The 20,221-nt window shown below is 30.2% G+C and overlaps 5 protein-coding genes across 11 annotated transcripts; 2 read left to right on the top strand and 3 right to left on the bottom strand.

The window, feature by feature from the left end:
- The first annotated feature begins 104 nt into the window (after positions 1-104).
- LOC127066763 (uncharacterized) lies at positions 105-3,216 on the top strand. Of its 2 annotated transcripts, none has more exons than XM_051000876.1 (9): positions 105-452; positions 538-820; positions 965-1,079; positions 1,156-1,281; positions 1,356-1,801; positions 1,899-2,148; positions 2,234-2,406; positions 2,478-2,643; positions 2,757-3,216. In XM_051000876.1, exons 2-9 carry the CDS (start codon positions 642-644, stop codon positions 2,958-2,960), a joined length of 1,659 nt encoding a protein of 552 aa, XP_050856833.1. In that variant the 5' UTR covers positions 105-452; positions 538-641; the 3' UTR covers positions 2,961-3,216. The 2 variants fall into 2 exon arrangements, with proteins under 2 accessions (XP_050856833.1, XP_050856832.1); XM_051000875.1 differs by having other exon boundaries at positions 106-452; positions 570-820.
- On the bottom strand, positions 3,144-7,072 carry LOC127066759 (engulfment and cell motility protein 1). Of its 4 annotated transcripts, none has more exons than XM_051000866.1 (8): positions 6,988-7,072; positions 6,380-6,831; positions 5,933-6,226; positions 5,417-5,845; positions 4,898-5,314; positions 4,362-4,799; positions 3,984-4,290; positions 3,144-3,903 (listed from the first exon to the last, which is right to left on the bottom strand). In XM_051000866.1, exons 2-8 carry the CDS (start codon positions 6,488-6,490, stop codon positions 3,740-3,742), a joined length of 2,160 nt encoding a protein of 719 aa, XP_050856823.1. In that variant the 5' UTR covers positions 6,491-6,831; positions 6,988-7,072; the 3' UTR covers positions 3,144-3,739. The 4 variants fall into 4 exon arrangements, with proteins under 4 accessions (XP_050856823.1, XP_050856822.1, XP_050856824.1 ...); XM_051000865.1 differs by having other exon boundaries at positions 6,896-7,047; XM_051000867.1 differs by having other exon boundaries at positions 6,904-7,020.
- A 221-nt stretch (positions 7,073-7,293) lies between these two features.
- Positions 7,294-11,485, bottom strand: LOC127066767 (T-cell activation inhibitor, mitochondrial). 3 transcript variants are annotated; one of them, XM_051000885.1, is made up of 9 exons: positions 11,328-11,485; positions 10,826-11,249; positions 9,432-9,546; positions 8,874-9,274; positions 8,477-8,789; positions 8,310-8,410; positions 8,106-8,267; positions 7,897-8,028; positions 7,294-7,791 (listed from the first exon to the last, which is right to left on the bottom strand). In XM_051000885.1, exons 3-9 carry the CDS (start codon positions 9,510-9,512, stop codon positions 7,557-7,559), a joined length of 1,425 nt encoding a protein of 474 aa, XP_050856842.1. In that variant the 5' UTR covers positions 9,513-9,546; positions 10,826-11,249; positions 11,328-11,485; the 3' UTR covers positions 7,294-7,556. The 3 variants fall into 3 exon arrangements, with proteins under 3 accessions (XP_050856842.1, XP_050856840.1, XP_050856841.1); XM_051000883.1 differs by lacking the exons at positions 10,826-11,249; positions 11,328-11,485 and adding an exon at positions 9,628-10,540; XM_051000884.1 differs by lacking the exons at positions 10,826-11,249; positions 11,328-11,485 and adding an exon at positions 9,628-10,537 and having other exon boundaries at positions 8,106-8,249.
- A 994-nt stretch (positions 11,486-12,479) lies between these two features.
- Positions 12,480-18,609, bottom strand: LOC127066770 (ribosomal protein S6 kinase beta-1-like). The gene is made up of 12 exons (XM_051000891.1): positions 18,364-18,609; positions 18,229-18,269; positions 17,982-18,156; positions 17,317-17,400; positions 17,113-17,246; positions 16,959-17,021; positions 16,737-16,865; positions 16,557-16,647; positions 16,356-16,472; positions 16,013-16,252; positions 15,726-15,877; positions 12,480-15,602 (listed from the first exon to the last, which is right to left on the bottom strand). The coding sequence occupies exons 1-12, from the start codon at positions 18,448-18,450 to the stop codon at positions 15,545-15,547; spliced, it is 1,371 nt and encodes a 456-aa protein (XP_050856848.1). The 5' UTR covers positions 18,451-18,609; the 3' UTR covers positions 12,480-15,544.
- A 536-nt stretch (positions 18,610-19,145) lies between these two features.
- LOC127066782 (thioredoxin domain-containing protein 17-like) lies at positions 19,146-20,199 on the top strand. The gene is made up of 3 exons (XM_051000931.1): positions 19,146-19,527; positions 19,716-19,797; positions 19,971-20,199. Exons 1-3 carry the CDS (start codon positions 19,386-19,388, stop codon positions 20,125-20,127), a joined length of 381 nt encoding a protein of 126 aa, XP_050856888.1. The 5' UTR covers positions 19,146-19,385; the 3' UTR covers positions 20,128-20,199.
- Positions 20,200-20,221: the final 22 nt, after the last annotated feature.

Genomic DNA, 20,221 nt, shown 5'->3' with positions numbered 1-20,221 from the left:
CAACGACGTAAAGTTATCAGAAAAATATCTTCAAGGTAAGAGTAATATATTAACATTGCGTGTTTCATCAAGACGCAGGCGTCCATTCGACGCGACGCTATTGATTCGAATGCGCAACAACGAAGGCAACCTACTCTTGAAAAGATTTCGTTGCATTAGTGAGACTCGAGAGGGTCTGGTCGAAACGTTTCTATCAACGATTACCTGCTTATGTTAAAAAGGAAACGTAAAGAAAGAAGAAAAGATAAAAATTCAAAGTGAAAAAATTCGAGTCCAGGTAACAAAAAAAGAAAACAGCAAAAAAGATAGAAAATATGGTCGGTCCCAACGTGTCTTTGTGACTAACCGTTCCGGAAGGTGGTGGTACATCCTCCACATCAACGCAAGGTGCAACTTTGCGAACACCTTCCGAACACGAGCGACTTAACACGGAACTCGCGACGCTTTGTAAGGTAAAGCCAATTCGCTAACTCAGATTCTTGTTGTATTTCGTTTTTTTCTTTTTCTTATATTTCTTTTTTTGATTTTTTTTTAAAGAATTATGAAATTTATCAGAGAAATACATACAGGTCTATCCTGTGAGCCCTGTAACAGGGCCTGGTGCGGCGAGATCCGTATGGGAATTAAGTCCCGATCCCGACATGGTCGGGCATCTACCCAGCAACCTGCTTTCGAGTGGCACACATCAGAATCAAAATTCTGATAAAAGTACTGAACGAAGGAACAGCAATGGACCTGATGACAATATATATACCGAGGCAGCGTCGGGCCAAAGTCCAAGCGATGAAACTAAACAAATTTTTGATCTTCTTAGAGCAAGGTTATAGCGTACGAATTTATCATTATTTATGTATTGTTAAAAATGTTATTATAGAATGACGAACGATCTTTGTATCTTTGAAAGATATCGTTTTTTATCCGAACGATCACGTTCATGAAAAGGTTTTATTAAATCCTGTTGCAGTGAGATTGAAGCGGTCGAGGAGTTGGTAGAGAAAAGTGGATTGAGTATATTAAATGCCCGAGACGAATGGGGATATACACCTGCTCATTGGGCTGCTTTGGATGGTAACATCGAAGTACGTGAAATTATACATTGTCCTTGAGAGTATTGTATATTCTGGAAAAGATTCAATATAAACGATAATGCGACAGGTGATGAGATATCTTATAGAACGAAGCGGACCCATTGATCATTCTTGTCTTGGAACGCAAGGCCCCAGGCCTATACATTGGGCATGTCGAAAAGGGCATAGTGCTATAGTGCAATTATTATTGAAGGTTTACGTATATGCGACTAATGAAAAACGATAGTATTCGTGGATGTTTTCTTCTAACGGTTAACTTACGTTTAGGCCGGAGTCGCCGTCAATGCTGCCGATTTTAAAGGTCTAACTCCTCTCATGACAGCCTGTATGTTTGGAAAATTTGCTACAGCCGCTTTTCTTCTTGGATCTGGTGCACTGGGCCATTTGACGGATATCAATGGAGATACCGCGCTTCATTGGGCCGCTTACAAAGGACACGCCGAGTTGATCAGACTGTTGATTTACAGCGGTGTTGATTTGCAGAAACCCGATTATTTTGGATCTACTCCTCTTCATCTAGCTTGTTTATCGGGAAATATTAGTTGCGTTAAGATATTATGCGAAAAGAGCAAGATCGAACTGGAGCCTCGAGATAAAAATGGTAAAACTCCGTTGCAACTGGCAAAGAGTCATCGTCATTCCGAGATCGTACGCATATTACAAGCCGAGCAAAAGCGGAGAGCTAGATGGATTCCACCTATCAATGAACTCTGGTTCGGTTCTTTCTTTTTTCATTTTGATCTCTATCTAATGTTTCCTAATAAGACGAAAGCTCGATGAATTTTCGTCAATGACATAACGTTTCGATAGGGCTCTGCTATTTGGAGGAGCTGGTAATAGTAAAGGACCATTGCTATTGTTTATGATATCAGTTTTACTTTGGGGTTATCCTATGTATTTACTTAAATGTATTCCATTGACTTGGAACCTTTTGCGAGGAAGTCATTATTGTTTTATTCATTGGAACATCGTTATGTGGATATCATGGATAGTAGCAAACAGAAGAGATCCCGGTTATGTACCACAAAATAGTGAAACTTATTACAGAGCTATAAAGCAGGTAATATTCATCGAAATTTCAAATCCTAAAGAAAATGAAAATCTTGGTTAACATGATCCAACGGGATATTTTTTTTTTTCTTTAGATACCATATTTTGATAAATGGAAAAAAAGAAATGTTTTATTATCGCGTTTGTGTCATAGCTGCAGATGTTTCAGGCCACTGAGAGCCAAACATTGTAGAATTTGCAACAGATGTGTCACATGTTTTGATCATCATTGTCCTTTCATATATAACTGTGTTGGATTGAGAAACAGGTGAGAAACAATTTATATCGTAACAAATGCTGTTCCATTGATCTTACCGCATCGAAATATATTTGTTCCAGAATGTGGTTTTTCTTATTTGTAATGTGTGTGGCGATAAACTGCTCGTTTACGTTGTACTTTGCTTGTTATTGTATGGCTATTGAAGGCATCCAATTGTTATATGTCTTGGGTGTATTGGAAGCATTAGTTTTTTGTGGTCTTGGATGGATACTAACGTGCACTTCGGTAAATACAATATAAATCCCTCATTCTTATATCTTTTCATATCAATTTGAGAATTTCATGTATTTTATATTGTTTAATCCAAACTCAAAAAATCATTTTATTTTTTAATACAGGTACTCCATGCTTGTATGAATCTAACAACTAACGAAATGTTTAATTATAAGAGATATCCGTATCTAAGAGACAGGAAAGGTAGATACCTAAATCCATTTAGCAGAGGTCCTGTACTTAATTTCATTGAATTCTTCCTTTGTCCTCCTGATCATCGAATAAACGATCCTCAGCATTATCAAATTCTTACTGAAGATGTTATGTAATAAAGATGTCATTTGTAAACTACACTTTGTATGCAACTTGACAAATGTAATTATTTGATTTTTGAACTTTTGACATACTCACATTGAATAACACCGCCATTTATAGTACACGTTCATGCTAATAAATTTTTTTTTTTTTACTGCATCGATTTAAAAATCTGCTCGACGCGCTTTAATAAATAATTCTTTGAATACAATTGTATAGTTTATTATATATATGTATACTTGTGATCATAAATATATTTATTACAAAATAGTATCAAGTATTTGTATAATAAAATCTATGGAATACGACTCACGATTAATGTATTACAAAAAAAAGAATTCATCTTAGTCATTAATTTCTATAAAAAAGTTTAAAAAGGCCTCTATATAATTTTTAGCAAAGCAATAGCCTATTATACGCACAATGGATAATATATAGGGTACATCGTTTTAATTTGTATAAGGAAATAGTATTGTAAATAATAGTAATATAGATCTACGCTCTACTTTAACATACGATTGTTCTATTATATAAGATAAAACGATCACCCTATATATTACAAATTCATATAAATACGTGTATAAAATTCTATAAAAAACGGTAATAATATTTTTGGCATCCTGTTATAAAAGTAGATATATGAATAAAAGCATTGATAAAAATATTAAACATAATATAATATAAAAACTATTACTTACGTTAAGTTACATCAATTTCACTACTGGCAGTTATTTGGCATGCACAATTAATATATCGAGTTAATAGAATGTATATTAGGTATCAATTGCACATATTACTTTAACTCGTAACAGAAATCATAATTTGGTGGTGGTTCAGGAATCGGCGGTGGATCTTGAGGTATGTCGATTCCTTCGGCATCCAAAAGTCTTAACTTAATATCCATAGATAATAAAGTTTCTAGATCATTTTCAGCTTCTTTGCTGGTCATTCTATTATCTATAAAAAGATAACAAGATTTGTTTAAGTAATATATGCATCACTAATATGTGCTAAATAATATTAAAATTTCAATCTACCAAGTAAAGCATTAATGCCATCAGTCCAATAATCAAAAACTTGCTCATCAGGAGCAACAAAATCTAAACTGGAAACTTCTACAGAATCCAACATTAAGGAAAATGCTAATTGATGCGTTGTTTTTCTTCTTTGTAAATCTTTCATATGAGGACAGTCTCTTCCAGTTATTAAACCTCGAATCTCAACAACAGCTAATTTTGTAGGTAGTTCATCTATCGACGGTACTGACTTTTCATCGCAATCCCCATAATGCAATACTTTATGATTAGGTGATAAACGCACATACCAAAATTTATCCTTAATTCTCTAGAAATTTAAAAACGTAAATTAGAGTTATTATATTTAAATAAAGCCATTTTCAAACAGAGATCATTTACCTGTCCTCTAGCGCTATATTTCATAAATCTAGTTCCTTCTACCAAAAATCCAAGACGTTGTTGTTGAATTAACTCTAATATTTCAGGTGTAATTTGTTCTCTGAGCTCAACAATCGGTCTTGCGTGACTTTCCCACTCCTCGCGACTAGTTCTTTCTTGCTGCCAAAGATTAGTGATCGTTGAATATGTCAACTGTTGCAATTTACTTTTAAATTTGTCTAGTCCCGTCGGTTTGCACTGAAGTGCTCTTGTAATTTGCTCTCTTACAACGGAAAATACTTTTACAAAATCTTCAATAGTGGCTCTCATTTCTTTCCACGTTTTATTCAATAAAACTATACAAACGCAATAAAATTCCTCAAATGGATGATCGTGTGTGAAGAACATAGGATGGTACGATTGTCCTTGTTCGCTCGGTGCTTCTCCAATACGTAACACCTAATTGAAAAGGTAAGATTTTAGAGTAAACGATATATATTGCTATAAAATAAAAATAGCAAATATCGATATTTTTACGAATATGTTCTTTTATATACCTCGCATAATAACTTTACGAGTTCAACACTTGTTCTGCCAAATGGGCATTCGTGTTCATCCGCTCGGCAAGAATTTTCTAAGACGACCTTTGTATAATTTTCCGTATGATTACGAGCAAAATATACCATACAATCGAGCGCTAGCATACCGGGTGGTGTTTCGGTAAAATCAAGAGCAGGATTAATATCATATTTGAAACCTAATTTTTTATAATCCTTAGCATATAAACCTTGCTTACGAGCAATTACATCTATTCCGATACCACCTTCTGTGTCAAATGCAATTCGTCTAAGTTCTTTTATTTTATCATGAGCATCTTGATCTTGTGGATCCATTTTAGTCATCATTCTCTGTTCTAAGAGACTTAAAATCTGTGTTTGCAAGACATATAGTTGATGCGCCATTTCTGTACCAACCTGAAACAATAGTTAGAATACTAATAGATTTCCATTTGATTTCCATTGAATTTCGATCGGCAGAAATATAATTTTAATATATAAAATGTCAGTACATCGTACCTGTCCACTTGATTTAATTACATTGGTAAGAAAAACATTTCGGACTTGTTTCGACTGCAATGTAGCAGAGACGGCTCTTCGTTTGGATGTGTCAGCTTTGAGAAATAAAGCGTTAATCAAAGCAATAGCATTTTGCTGTATTTGTGGGCTTGTACTTTGCAAATGCATTACCAAATTAGGAAAGGTAACTTCTTTTTCAACTTGAGCATATTTGCCTGATGAATTTAAAACAATATTTTCTAAAATACTAAGTGCTGCTTCAATTATATTGGTATCTAGAGATACGGATTGATTATTCACATAGCTTGCTACTTTATTAATAAATGGTATCTCCAAAATATCCCAAGATACAATCCCATGATCCATCAATTCTACAAAGGACTGAAGAGAATATGCTAAAGCGCTACCTTTACGCATTCCACCCTCAACCTATATATATATATACAAAAAAAATGATAAGCATATTTTTAAAAAATTATTATTTATATTAGTAAAGAGTTATTGCAATTGAAATACCTGAGAAATAATAAGACCCAATCCTTGTTTATTGATAAATTCTAATGCAAATGTCATATCTGTACTTAAAGAACTTAATTTCTGTAATGCTGTTATGTTTTCTTCCGGAGTGCCACTATTCAGTTTTGTCAATATATCGGTAGCTATTTTAGAAGGAGAAAATTCCAATCTAAGAATACTACCATTCTTTACTTCATTACGATTTTTTTCTGTAATATAATTTTGATTATTATTTTCAGAAAATTGTAATGAATATAATTCTGAATCGGAAAGACCCCATCCATTACACAGCTCCTACAAGAAAAAATAATCAGACGAATCAATTTTAGAGTATTGCAAGTTATTTAAGTTTCCTTATGAATAAACAAAATTATTGATTCATTAAAATAATTTCTTACTTATTTAACAATACATACATTTTTTAAATTGCATCAAAACTTTATTTACCTGAATAATACCAGTTAATGGCTGTTTCTGATTAAACTCAATTAACTGTGGTACTTGATCTGTCATCTGAACAGCAATTTTCACAATATTGGAATCTTTTTGGACCGGCATTTTTTTTCACGTAAATTGCACAGCTAAATATAACTAACAATCACGTAAATTACATTTAATGTATTCATTAAGTGTCAATTTATATTTTGCATCATTAATCATGCGACTTTTGCATGATTCGTATCATATAAGTGACAACTGTCATTCAAAGATGCTTTTTCAGTTATTGATATATCCTTGAAAAATATTCGTCGTAAAAATTACGTCATCATAAAATTGTCGCAAGTCTTGCATTGCTACATAATTTCTCGTACAAAAATAGAATCACATACGTAGCATTTTGTTTCATTTTAATTTGGGGCGGTAGCCATCTTATTTACGAGAGAGTATAAATTGCAATACTAAAACATAACAATTAGTTATTACTAGTAAATCCCAAAAAAAAACTAAATTATAAACATTTACTTTCTCACACGATACTGAATAGTGTAAACACAAGTTTCGATTATTTAGAAGTTTATACCGTAAACAAACAAGATATTGTTTAATATGTATACCTAGTATATATCCTGCATTTATCAACTATAAAAAATTAGAGATATGATGACATGCAGAGATATTAAAACTTACATAGAAGCTTCTGTTATTGATAGTGACACAAGCGCTATCTAGCGATAGATATTGAATAACTTTACTCATTTGTCTTTCTTCTTATCCTACACATCTATTTACTCGAAGTTTATGAAATCTATGTTTTATGTTCAATTTCACTAAAAAATGCTGAATTGTTCTGAAGAAACAGGACGTACATTATTTTTTATGTATATATAATCATTATAGAGGAAATAAAAAAATTACTGTAATTATTAAATATAAAGCTTTATCATCTTGATATTGTACTATTAATTTTACATAAAGACTATAGAAAAAATCCAATTGATATTTGTATTTACTAAGGAAAAGAGGCACACACTCACACAGCCATTCTCACTTAAATAATTGTAATATATGTACATGTTTTTAATCTATTAATTCTGATATAGATTAGAGTATAAAGTTCAATTAATACAATTAACAAATATATTTATATGAATTGACATTATTCTTTATCCTTTTTTACACTAAATTAAAGCTTCCAATCCCATGGTATACATAATACACCATCGCTCATAACAGAGTAATAATGTGTTACCCAAAGCATTACATCGTTTAATAACGGAGCTAGTGGTCTTTTATGCATGAGCAATCGTTCGCAGCATTGTATCATTAAATCTGGTGTAATACTGTCATCTTTATTAAGATTAATCAAGCCTAACTCCTTGATAACCTTTTGATGGAGTTCTCGTTCAATGTGTTTTATACTAGAACAAAATTATGTGTGCTTATAATCTAAAGAATTAATTCGTTATTTTTATCTATCTATATACATATTACAAATAAAAAAAAAATTGAATATTTTTTCTTACTTATTATAATGATGCAATCTCTTGCTAGCTTCTGATAAATTTTCTGTAATAAAACTGACCAGCAAAAAACTTGGGCAAGAGGATGGTACAATAAATTGTCCAGTTGGAGAAAGCATTAAAGGACCAGCTTCACTAAAAATGAAAAACAACTGTTATGTTAACTATTTTTTTGTATTAAGAATTTGCTACCATAATGTAACATTACTAACGCTTCGATTACTATCTCATATGCAGATAGATCTGTTGGCCAAACGTTCGGGTAATGTCTTCTTCCTCGATAATCGGACAGTGTAGTCGTAAGTTGTCGAAGCTGACGTTCATACTGACCAGCCATTACTTTAGGCATGAATTTCCTGCACATATAGAGTACCCTGAGCCTTACCGTCACTCAATAAATGTGATGTATTACGCACCGTCTTCCCACTTTAATATCAAGAAGGACCGTGGATATCGCCTTTTCAAAAGCTGGCAATCTTTGCAATATAGTATCATACTTCTGTACATTTTTGATAAGCTATCAAAAAGAAATATTATTGTAATAATGAATTATTACATATATGACATAAAAAACAATTCTTACATCAAGCCAATTATTCCTCACTTCACCAGAGTTTAACATCACATTTCCTTCTAAATTTATTCCAGTGTCATTGGCAAATATTAGTGTCCTGTCTTTCAAAATTCCCATTGGTTCTGGATGATGTTCTGCTAATGCTTGAAAAGCTAATAAACAACCTCTATAATGAGCAATATTCCAACCACAATCCCACATAATATTTTTTAGACCTAAGTCCAAACATAATGCCTTCTCTAATTTTTTCACCTCCTCTCTTACTGATTTACATGCTTCTAACTTTACATGTACTTCATTTATATGTTTTTCAAGATATGCTCTAATTAAAATTAGATATATGTCGTTAATTAATGCTCAATATAATTTATTATATATTAAATGATTTTTATAAATTATTTCTTACTTCAATGTATCTGGTTCAATATCCATTTTTCTTCTCATAATGATCGAAGCATAAATAGGATCATCTTCTAATTCAGAAAAATCTATCGTTTCCCCTGGATTATTTCTTCTTTGCCAATATCTTGACTTAAATGATGATTCAGACTGAATGTTGGATGGTTTCTCCTCTATTTTATCTACAAATGTTGTAGGTAAATCGCATGTCTTCAAGATAGAACGAATTGTTCTCCTTAAATCTTTTTCATTAAGTTCTATTTTAACTAATGTAAATTTGCCAGCCTTCAAATCTTTTTCATCTTTTGAACGTAAGTAAAATGGCAATGTTGTAGGTCTTATAGGTCTTTGTTGCTGAAGAGTTTCTAAAATTGAGCTTAGTTGTTTCAAAGAATTTTCATTTACAGTCTAAAATAAAAAAGAAAAATCTAATTAATATAAATAAAAGCTTATAAAAATATTATATGGAATTACATTAATATAAGATTTAAAAAATTTTTTATATTCAATCGTCTGAATATATGAGTGATATAAAAAAAAATAGTATCTATCGTTTTCTACTTACTCTTTGTGTAGGATACTGCCCAAAAAGATCAGGATGAACAGTGAAATAAAAGGGTCTAAGTGCAGTAGCCACTTCACCCATACTCAAAGCTCTCACTGCATCTGTCCTACAAAAACTATTAACAAAATTTATGTATCAGTTTGTCAGTGAACTCCCACAATTTATGTTTCAAGAATTAATTTTTCGATTATATTACCATCTTGCTAATGTGCAATACATATTTTTAATCAAATCACCGCCGTGACGTCGTACAACTCATGTCTCGATAGAATTTACCAACTAAAGAGTGATTATTATTGTCATCATTGGTTGCATGCATAAAGAAAAGCTTGCCAAGCGCGTACTTTAATTCCGCGCGTGCGCACTAGAGCAATGCATATGTAATGTACAGAGATGTTATACGCCTTAAATATCACGCGCTATACACGTTTTCGTCACATTCAAACGGATGTAAAGATAAAAAATGTAAGAAACGAATGCCAAGGTTAAAGGAGGAGAACATGATATGTGTACACATATAGCTAGAATGCCATACCATTGAATTACATTGATCGTGATCTTATTGTTGTATTATTGTAATTTTATTATTGTATTGAACAATTAACAGCTGTAAGCATCCAGATATCTTTACAAAACTTTGAATCTCATAAAAGGTTTTGCAATTCATATGACGTCTGTGAATGTTTGGAAAATAACTTATCACTGGACTTCACAATCGATGTGATATATTTCATTGTAATTCTAACGTTAAAGCTGGTTACCATCTTTTAATCACACTTGCGACTTCAGCGACAGATATGGACAAAATATGAACTACAAGAGCAATAAAGGATCACTAAGATCCTATAGCATCGATGTACAAGTTTGTTTGGTTATACCATTCTCATGCCTAATTGTTTATACTTTTTTGCAGATGTTACATTATATTTTAAATATTTTTCTCTTGCGAGTATAGTAAAGAACCGCGAGTTTTAATAAAGAATAAGCAAGAAGACATTCGCGATGAATAGTCTCTGGATTACAAGCGAAATTGCATGATCTTTTTTTCTAATAATTAAAGTAATCGCTTGTAAAATGGAGCGTCCAAGGATTTTTTATTATATTATTAAATTTAAATATAAATTCGTTAAATCAATTTTGCTAATAAAATAAAACTCTCGAAAAGATTAAAATATTCGGAATTTCGAACAATGATAATTAACTCATTTCAACAAAAAACCCTGTCCTAATCTAATAAATAAATCAAAAAACACGAAACACCACGAGTAAATCTCCGAAGAAATTTGTCACTCGATACTCTTCTACTAATTAATTACAATCAATCACTCGTGTCGAATTGAACCTTTCGTCCTCGACGTGATTGAATGATCGGAGGAACTTAAAAATTCACTTACTACTTAAGAAGTTCTGCGATGGCTCCAAAACACTCGTCCGCGATTTAGGTCGAAATTGAGGGTGGATGATTTGTAGGTGGTTGAAAATGAGGTAGGTCGATATCGAAGTTGATTGAAATCCTTTTCAATGATGCACTGACTTTAATTCGCGGTAGTTATTTATTAACGAACGGTCACTGAATTTACTTCGCGAAATTCTACTACCTTTTATAAATACAGTTTGTGCGACTGTTAATAAAGCAAAAAACTTCGCTAATAAACACTGACTCTAAGGATTGCATTGCACGCAATCGATACAAAAACATTTATTGTTTAATTCGCGAAACGCGAACGAACAAACACTGCTTCTATTTCGCGATATTATTATTTTAACGATACAAATACTCGACTACTTCATTGCTATGCGCGCGATTGCAATGAAGTTCTGAAACATAAAAATACAAACAAAATAATTAGTATCACTGTTATAATGAATTATTTACGGAATATATGATATATTTACTTTAATTCTTTGTTGACATCTGCAAGAAAGACTTCCTGAGGGAGTTTCAATGTTCACTCGTCCAAATACAAAATAAGACTGATGATCCAGTGACAATCAAAGTCAATCAAAAGTTTGATTTTGTTGACATCACATATAGCCAAGAACCGGCAGTTTAAAATTTAAGTCTAAAATAAAAAAAATTGTATAAGTAATTCAAGAAATGTGTAATATAAAATTATACTTGCATTTGCTCTTTGTTGTTACTTGCAAGAAAGATATCCTTGAGATCTCCGATGTTTACTCGTCGAAATATAAAACAAGACTGATCCAGTGACGATCAAAGTCGATCGAAGGTTCGATTTTGATGACGTCACACGTAACCAAGGACCGCCAATTCAAAATTAAAATCGAAGGGAAATTCAATTAAAATTATTTTATATTTGACAAGTGTTACAACCCATTTAATGTTTAACCGAATTTACTATTGTTTAAATATTAATTTTTTTATCTCTACGTACTTTTATAATGTTTAAATAAATTTATAATTATCGGAAGTATTAATTTTGAAGTTGTCCCTTTACGAAAGGGAGAACTTCGATATTTACTCGTCGGAATATAAAGAAAGGCTGATCGAAAATTCTCGATCGACTTTAATTATCGAAAATTCGATTTTTGATGTGACGTCACATGTAACCAATGACCACAAGTTCAAAATTTTTAAGTATTAGAATTTTAAATTAAAATTATTTTTTGTTTATCGCGTGCCACGAGTTGTGTAATATTTAAACGAATATCGTTTAAATATGAATTTATTGTACACCGTGTAGATTACGGATGGTTGAAATAATTATGAAATTGTCGAAAGTAAATTTTCTATCTCATCTGTTTGGTAAAAGAAAAAGTTTGATATTTACTCGTTGAAATGTAAAAGAAAATTGATTCGATATCTGTAAAAATAAGAAATATCCCTCAGCTTTAATTACTGACAATTTTTATTCGATCGACAAATCACAACTATATCGTTGCCAACATATACTCATAATGTAAAGAGAAATCTATTCTTACCAACAATTCTTGTTAATTTTTATTTTATTTGTGGCGTTTTTTGAAGAATAATTTATGTATAAAAATAAAGCTTTTTTCAAGCAAAAAACAAAGTCCATGCTTAAATTTTCATTTTTTAAATAAAACTTTATTCATCAAAATGGATCAAAAATTACGTTTGTATTAGTTATAAAACATTGCGAAATCAAGGATAATGAACAATTAATAGTGAACAAAACTTTGAATTTCATTAAGATGTTTTGTAATTCATACAACGTTTGTGGATATTTCTTAACTAACCAACCCATCACTGGACTCCTTGATCAATGTGATATATTTTATAGTAATTTCAATTTTAATTATTAATGTTTTTATACCATAATATAAACAATCATCATATCAGTAGCAGTAATAATAAACACAATCTGTGTGTGTTGTTGTGTCTTATGTTACATAATTAAAAATAAAAATTATTATTGCAAGATTATACAGTATTATCTAGATAGTACATATCGATTAAATAAATTTAAATATAAAACATTAATTTAATTTGTAATATTTTCCATGATCGTCTAGGTATTTGTATCATTTTTCATGCATTTCAATAATCTAACATATTTGAACGATCTTAAGTCACAAATCATTATATTTATTTGTATACACGATTTAAAGAGGATTACAAACCATGATAGCAATAAATCAATTGAAAAAACTACAGTTTTTCTTAATTGGAAGCATGAAACACAGATTACCTTTTTGGTAGAGGTTAATTGTGTTAATTTCATTCTAACATTTTTTATAATTTTCAATTAATATAAATCGTGCCTCAATCGATAAATATGTGCTCCTAATTTATGATAGGAAGATTACTGAATAATACTTCTTGTCATTTTTTTTAAAACAGTTGTTAAATAACTGAACGTGTGTACCATGATAAATATTTGATATATTAATTTGCAAGAATTCCTTAATAATAGTAACATGTAGCGCCATAATCCTTATTTAGGTCCTGTTAAAAATGGATCATAACAATGAGTATCGATGTCACAGTCTGTTTGAGAGCACATCATTAGAGCTTTAAGAATTCAACTACAAAGTTCTCTATTTGCTATATTTTGAAATATTTTTTCGCTACAAAGTTCATTGTTCAGTTTACAAACAATTAATAATAAATAATAGATCTCTTTTTCTATAATTTATACTTTCTTTGTAAAAAGTATTACAATTGGAATTGCAAAGAAAAAAAAAGAAAATCCTAATTTTATTTGATTTTAACAGTGATTTGTTTTAACAATATTTAACGACACTTTGTAATATGCTCCAGGTATGTCTCCTGTCTAAGTTTCTAAATTCGGCACATTGTTCTAGTTTTAGTAGCATCTTGAAAACTCTGTAGGCACATTCTTAATTTAACATTGAAAGTGTACGTCCTTTGATACATACAATAATAGCTTATAAATTATCATAATATTTTTCGAATAGATATTTTTACATTACAATACAACTGCGAATAGTATAATCTTATGTGTATATTATACGCACTTACTTGCGTACATAGTCGAAATGCAACATTAAATATATATATATATATATATATATATATATATATATATATATATATATATATATTAATGTCGAATTAATTGTGAAGCACAAATTATATAGAGAAAGGTTCTGTTATTGGATTAATATTGCATCTCGACCATGGAATTATTATAAGTAGTTAAATGTAATATTTGCCAGATATCATGGCCTGTGAACACTTGGGTAGTTTGGAAATTTGCTGAGCATCAAATTGTTACTCTTGCTTATATTTTGTATTATATAATTTATCTATGAATATATGTCTATAGTCAATATTGCATTAATTAACACAAAGATAAGAAAAGTAAAAGTCTGAGGTAACTTGTACCATTGATGTTCCTTTGTAATTAAAAAACACTATAATAAGTGTAAAACATAGGAACAAATATAAAATCCTTAATTTTTTTTAGATATTTCAATTGTGCAGTAATATGGTTGCTATGGCAGCATGCTTATACAATAAATTGCTATTTTTGGAACAATTAATTGCATTTTGAAAAAATTGCTAAAGATATTTCACTATATTTCGTAAGTTTCTATTAGTGAATATTATTACGTCGTGTGAGCAAAATATTCATATATATTGCAATTTTTTTTTAGGAACTTTAAATTGTAAAAATGCAATTCCATTGCTTCATTGCATAAATGCTTCTAACTTTAACTATTGTTTAGGCAAAATATGCTCGTCGTTGCTCCCATAGAAACATTATTGCTGCTAAAATTAATTTTATAAATAATCAATGTGCTGCTAAAATTAATTTTATAAATAATCAAGTGTTAGCGTGAAAAAGAGATTAAAGCAACAGAGCGGTTGATGGCAGCATTACGATTTTCGTTGTCTTACATTTGTCTTTTGTAAATAATATCTACAAAAGTAGGATTATATCTTCGCGGATATTAAATACTCGATCGTATCTATGTACACATATACATACACGCCAATAAACTGAACATGTGTACATAAATACACTGCTAACGTAAGCCACAAAAAAGAAAATGTATAAATCAAAATACCAAATGTAAATTCGCATTATATTTACTAACAAAATATCAACTCAAGATTAACCTGTTAATCGAGGAGATTTGCGATCAATAAACGCGAATGTACAAAGTTTATTTCGATTAAAAATAAAATAACACGGATGAAGACGGAGAATCTTTTTAGAAACGAATGAATTGCAAAATAAATAATTGGACGTATAATGTTTTTTTAGTAGGAGTGGCTGAACAAAAAAAAATTATTTATTCTAGTATCACCGGAGAAGTGAGATATGCCCGTCTTCCTCGGTTAACAGATTAGTTATTTTCCTGTATTATAGATCAGATGTAAGTATTATTTTCAGTGATACCAGCAACCGCTACACACACATCGCTTCTTTCAGAACGTAATATTAGTTAATAAATTCGTAATTGTTATATTTGATTAAAAAAAAATTAGCTAAACATAACTGCTGAATATCCTCTGAAGCAGTTAAGATCAGACCATCCTATGTTATTCTCTTTCTGTACGTTTATAAAATCCCTCCCTGAGACATGAGGATTGGTCGCGGATATTCAGCAGTTAGGCCAAAATGCTAAGCATTATTTCGCTATTTAAGAAGTGAGAGTTAGCCTATTTCTATCATTTCTGTGTCTTCCACATTGTTATGTCCTACACCATTATGCCTATAAATTAAATGATAAACATCATATTTAATTACTTAATGATTATAGTAAAAATCGATTTTCATATTTCTTAAATTACTAGGATTTTATATCATGTTCATAAAGTGCTAAAAAAGGACTTGCCTATGATTTTGCAAATGCGAATTATGCAAATGGAAATGTGTATTTCTTGGTGAGAAACCACGTGTATTGCCTTTGCGAGGACTTCTAGCATTTATAACTCTTGGTTGTGAATACATATCTTCTAGTATACTCGGTGCTACATATGTAAATCCCTAAAGAGATTAAATAATAAGCAAATTAATCAAAGAAAAATTATAAAATAATTAAAAGTTCTTAATTCTCTAAAGTGAGATTTAATAAACGTTATCAGATTTATAAACGTGATTTTTTTAACAAGAAAAACTTACTTGAAATACTCTATTGGCTGATTCGCTTAAAGTATATTCTGCAGGCGAATCTATAGGAGCAGAGGTTGTGAATCTCTTGTCAAATTGAGATACATCATCTTCACTTGCTAATATTGGTCTAAATGGGGGCTCTAATTTTCGGGATATAACGTCGTTCCAATTTATGTGCTTAAAAAATTGATGATTTTTTATTTGTTCTGCATCCGATGGCGCAGAGCCTAACCTTTGTGCGACTTGTCTCTGTATCAAAAGTTGATATATAAAAATTACTTGTATATCATTAAAAATCGATACTAAAAGAAGATCTAAAATAAATAAATAAAATAATAAAGTGTTTATTAACCTTCAGTAGCTTTCTAATTAAATCTCTGGCATCAGGTGTTAAATATTGAGGAAGATTTAATTTGCCACGTAGAATTTTTTCTATAGTTTTTTTCCTATTAGCAGATGTAAATGGAGGCTGAAAATAAAAGTAATACAATTTACAAAGATACAATGAATATGGAAATATAATATCAATGCATGCTCTCATAGAAATACATACAGATCCTGTAAGCATGTCATACATCAAAGTACCAAGGCTCCACCAATCTACTGCTTTTCCATGTCCACTTCTCATTAAAATTTCAGGAGCCCTAAAAAAGTAATACCATGTTAAAAAAATGATATTTCTTTCCCAATTAACAGATATTTAAAAAAAAAAAAATACTCAGCACTCTCTTACATGTACTCTATAGTACCACAAAACGTATGTGTAACTGTCCCATCTTGTATATGTTCTTTACATAAACCAAAATCAGTTAATTTAATATGACCTTCTGCATCTAACAAAATGTTTTCTGGTTTCAAATCTCTATAAAGCAAATTATAATATAATTAATAATATACTTATTAAAACAGTATTAACATAAAACATGTAATCATTGATGTTATAAATATATAATACCTATAAATAATTCCTTGTAAATGAAGATGTTGCAAAGCCAATATTATTTCTGATAAATAAAAACTGCAATAAAAGTATACACTTTAAATTTAAAACTATTTTTAATTAACAATACAGAAACAAACAATAACATATACTTGTAGAATGCTCCTACCATGCAGTATCTTCTAAAAATATTCCTTCATCATTTAAATGTCGAAAAAGTTCACCACCACACATATATTCTAAGATCAAATATAATTTACCACCCGTTTGAAAAGCATACATAAGATCTACAATAAATGGATGCTGCAAAAAAAAATTATATTAAATACAAATTATATAAATTTAAAAATATGTTAATAAATGTGAAGCTTACCTTCACTGCTTCTAAAATATTTCGCTCAGCTTTTGTATGAGCAGTATCTTTCTGATTTCTTATAATAGATGCCTTATGTAACACCTAATGTATAAATACAATAACAAAATCTTATAGTTTTGAAAATTTATCACAAAATAGAACAAAACAAGAAAGTATGCAATTTTCATAAAAAATATATAATCCTTTTTTAGTCTCAAAATATAATTTTATATATTATATTATATTATATATATATACACATACACACATATATGTATATATATAAAGAGAAAGAGAGAAAGAGAAAGAGAAAGAGAAAAAGAGAGAAAGAAAAAGGGTGAGGTCAGCGTACCTCACCCAAGGACTCTCCCCAGATGTACTTCTAAGGGAGAGTACCAGAGTTATTGTAAGGGTTTTAATAGGTAAGAAACCCATACTACCCTATCACTCATCAACTAGCCAGGATGTCTTTGAAGATTTTCTTCATATTATAAAAAACAAAAAAGCAAAACATATATATAAACATAAATTCACTATATATAAATATATAAAAAATAAATTATTTTTTTTATATAACATTTAGTGAAGCAATAAAAATATATTATTTGTTATTAACTCTCACGATAATAGTACATATTTCGACTATATAATTTACAAACGAAGCAATGTTATTTTCAACTTACCTTCATAGCAAAAATTGTACCACTGTCATTTCCTGTTATTTTACGTACTTGAAAGACCTTTCCATATCCACCTTTTCCAATAACTTTGCAAAGTTCGAAATCTTGTGGTCCAGCTCTTTCTCTTCCACGATTAACATTTTGTTCGGATATAGCAACCGTCTCTACACCATCCGACCTGTTAAAATATTATTGTCATTATGTTAGTACATTAAATCAACTTACAGATTAAATATAAAAATCTACTCACTCAATTATTTCATTCACATTTGGATTAGCATCATAGTCCTCCTGCAAAAAAGTGACGATTTGATTGGTATAATAAGAAGTATGGAATAATAAAAAAAAATATTGAAATTCGTAAATGGACAAGCAGGAAAGTTACCTCGCCAATCTCGATAACATCATCGTCAGACTCGTCCCTATTCACCGTATCCACGTCGTGCAATTCGATATCGAATACCGCAGCCATTCTGGACGCGATTGCTTTATATCAAAAGACGTCCGCAGGCTGAAGGAAATGTGAATCGCTTTAATGCAGCGTGCAGTATCTAGGAAATATTGTTGCACCTTAAATTGTAAAAACCTTGAATTACTACTACCTTCCTTGCACAAACTACTCTTTCGCAGAGCATACCAAACACCCTCACTTCATCAACTCGTGGATTGGTTGAAAGTCTTTGTCATCAGTTATCATCGAGTGGGAGAAAACATTTTTGACCAATCACTACGCACATTTAGAGTCTCGTCTGGTTTCATTACGAATCGTCTGACGTGAATGCTTTTCGCGTTGTTGCCAGTTTTTCTACCTATACGTTCCCTTTAACGCGGTACATTCAAATGACATGATTATGATTATAAAAATGATATTCTTTGCACGAAACAATAAAAGGATTAGGAAAATTTTATAATTATATATGCTTTAATTCGAATCGAATTAAAATTATTATACATTAAAATACAATGATGACGGTTTAGACAAAAAATACATGAACTTGAAATTCTATCGTTATGGTTATTTCTATTCGAGGCTTTTCTTTATATTATTGTTCGAGTCAGAAAAAAGTAAAAGTTTATTATATTTAATTACCTGCTTTCTATTTTAATTTTTAGTGAAAGGAATCGAAATAAATTTTAATACATACATATAATCCATATTATCATCCAAGTTTAGTAAAATGTTTTCTTCGACTGTGCCAGTTTTTATCACGTGCCGATTATTTTTCGATCAGACATCGTAAACTGAACTGAAACAATAGATTCGTTATCACTATATTTAAAGAGATAAAACGTATTACATTTATAATAAGATTACACAAATTTCTTCTTTGCTTCGCATCGACAAAGTATCGTTATTTGGACTAGAAAAAAACGTTTTGTTTGTATAATTAAAAGAAATCACGCAAAATGACTATTCGTCATCACGTTATAGGATACGAAAACTTTTTAAACTTTTTTGAAAATTTTCAGTCCAAAGAATCGATTTTTGTGTTATATACCGGTACAAAGCTTGAAAATGGTAAAAGTTGGTGTCCCGATTGTGTAGAAGGTAAGAAAAATTTCATTTATTTCTTTTGTTTTAAACTACATAACCTATTTTGTAATAAGACAATAATTACCAATGTACAGTAAATTTACTTTTATATCATGGATTTTGTTAAAATTATTTCTATTGTTTTTTTTTCTTTTTTTTTCTATTACAAGTATTTTAATAAATATCATATGAATTTAATATAGCGGAGCCGTTTATAGAAGCTGGATTACAAGTACTGACTGAGACATCCCATTTTGTTGTAGTTGAAGTAGGAGATAGAGCATTGTGAGTATATGAGGTTTTTTAATTAAATTTATTCATATGTAGAATCTTTAGTAAATATTTGGTACACAAAATTTGTAACTATTATTACATTTTATTTCATTTATATTTTCTATTTTTTATAATATATAATATTGTTTGACGCAGAAATATCTGATCTTTGATTCTATTTCTAGTTGGAAAGATCCTAATTGTATATTCCGTAAAGATAATAAAACTCAATTAAAAGTGTTACCAACATTGGCTAAATGGGGAACTCAAAAACGTTTACAAGGTAGTGAGTGTCAAAGTGAAGAACTTCTTAATATGTTATTCACAGAGAAAGATGATTAAAATTGGCCATTTTATATGATGTTACTGTTCTATAATACAAAACAGTATTGAATATAAGAATTACTTTTCTTATATGAGTGATTTTTTCATTACT

Source organism: Vespula vulgaris, chromosome 10, assembly GCF_905475345.1.
Source record: "Vespula vulgaris chromosome 10, iyVesVulg1.1, whole genome shotgun sequence".
Lineage (NCBI taxonomy): Eukaryota > Metazoa > Arthropoda > Insecta > Hymenoptera > Vespidae > Vespula > Vespula vulgaris.
This window is presented reverse-complemented; position numbering and strand designations above follow the sequence as displayed.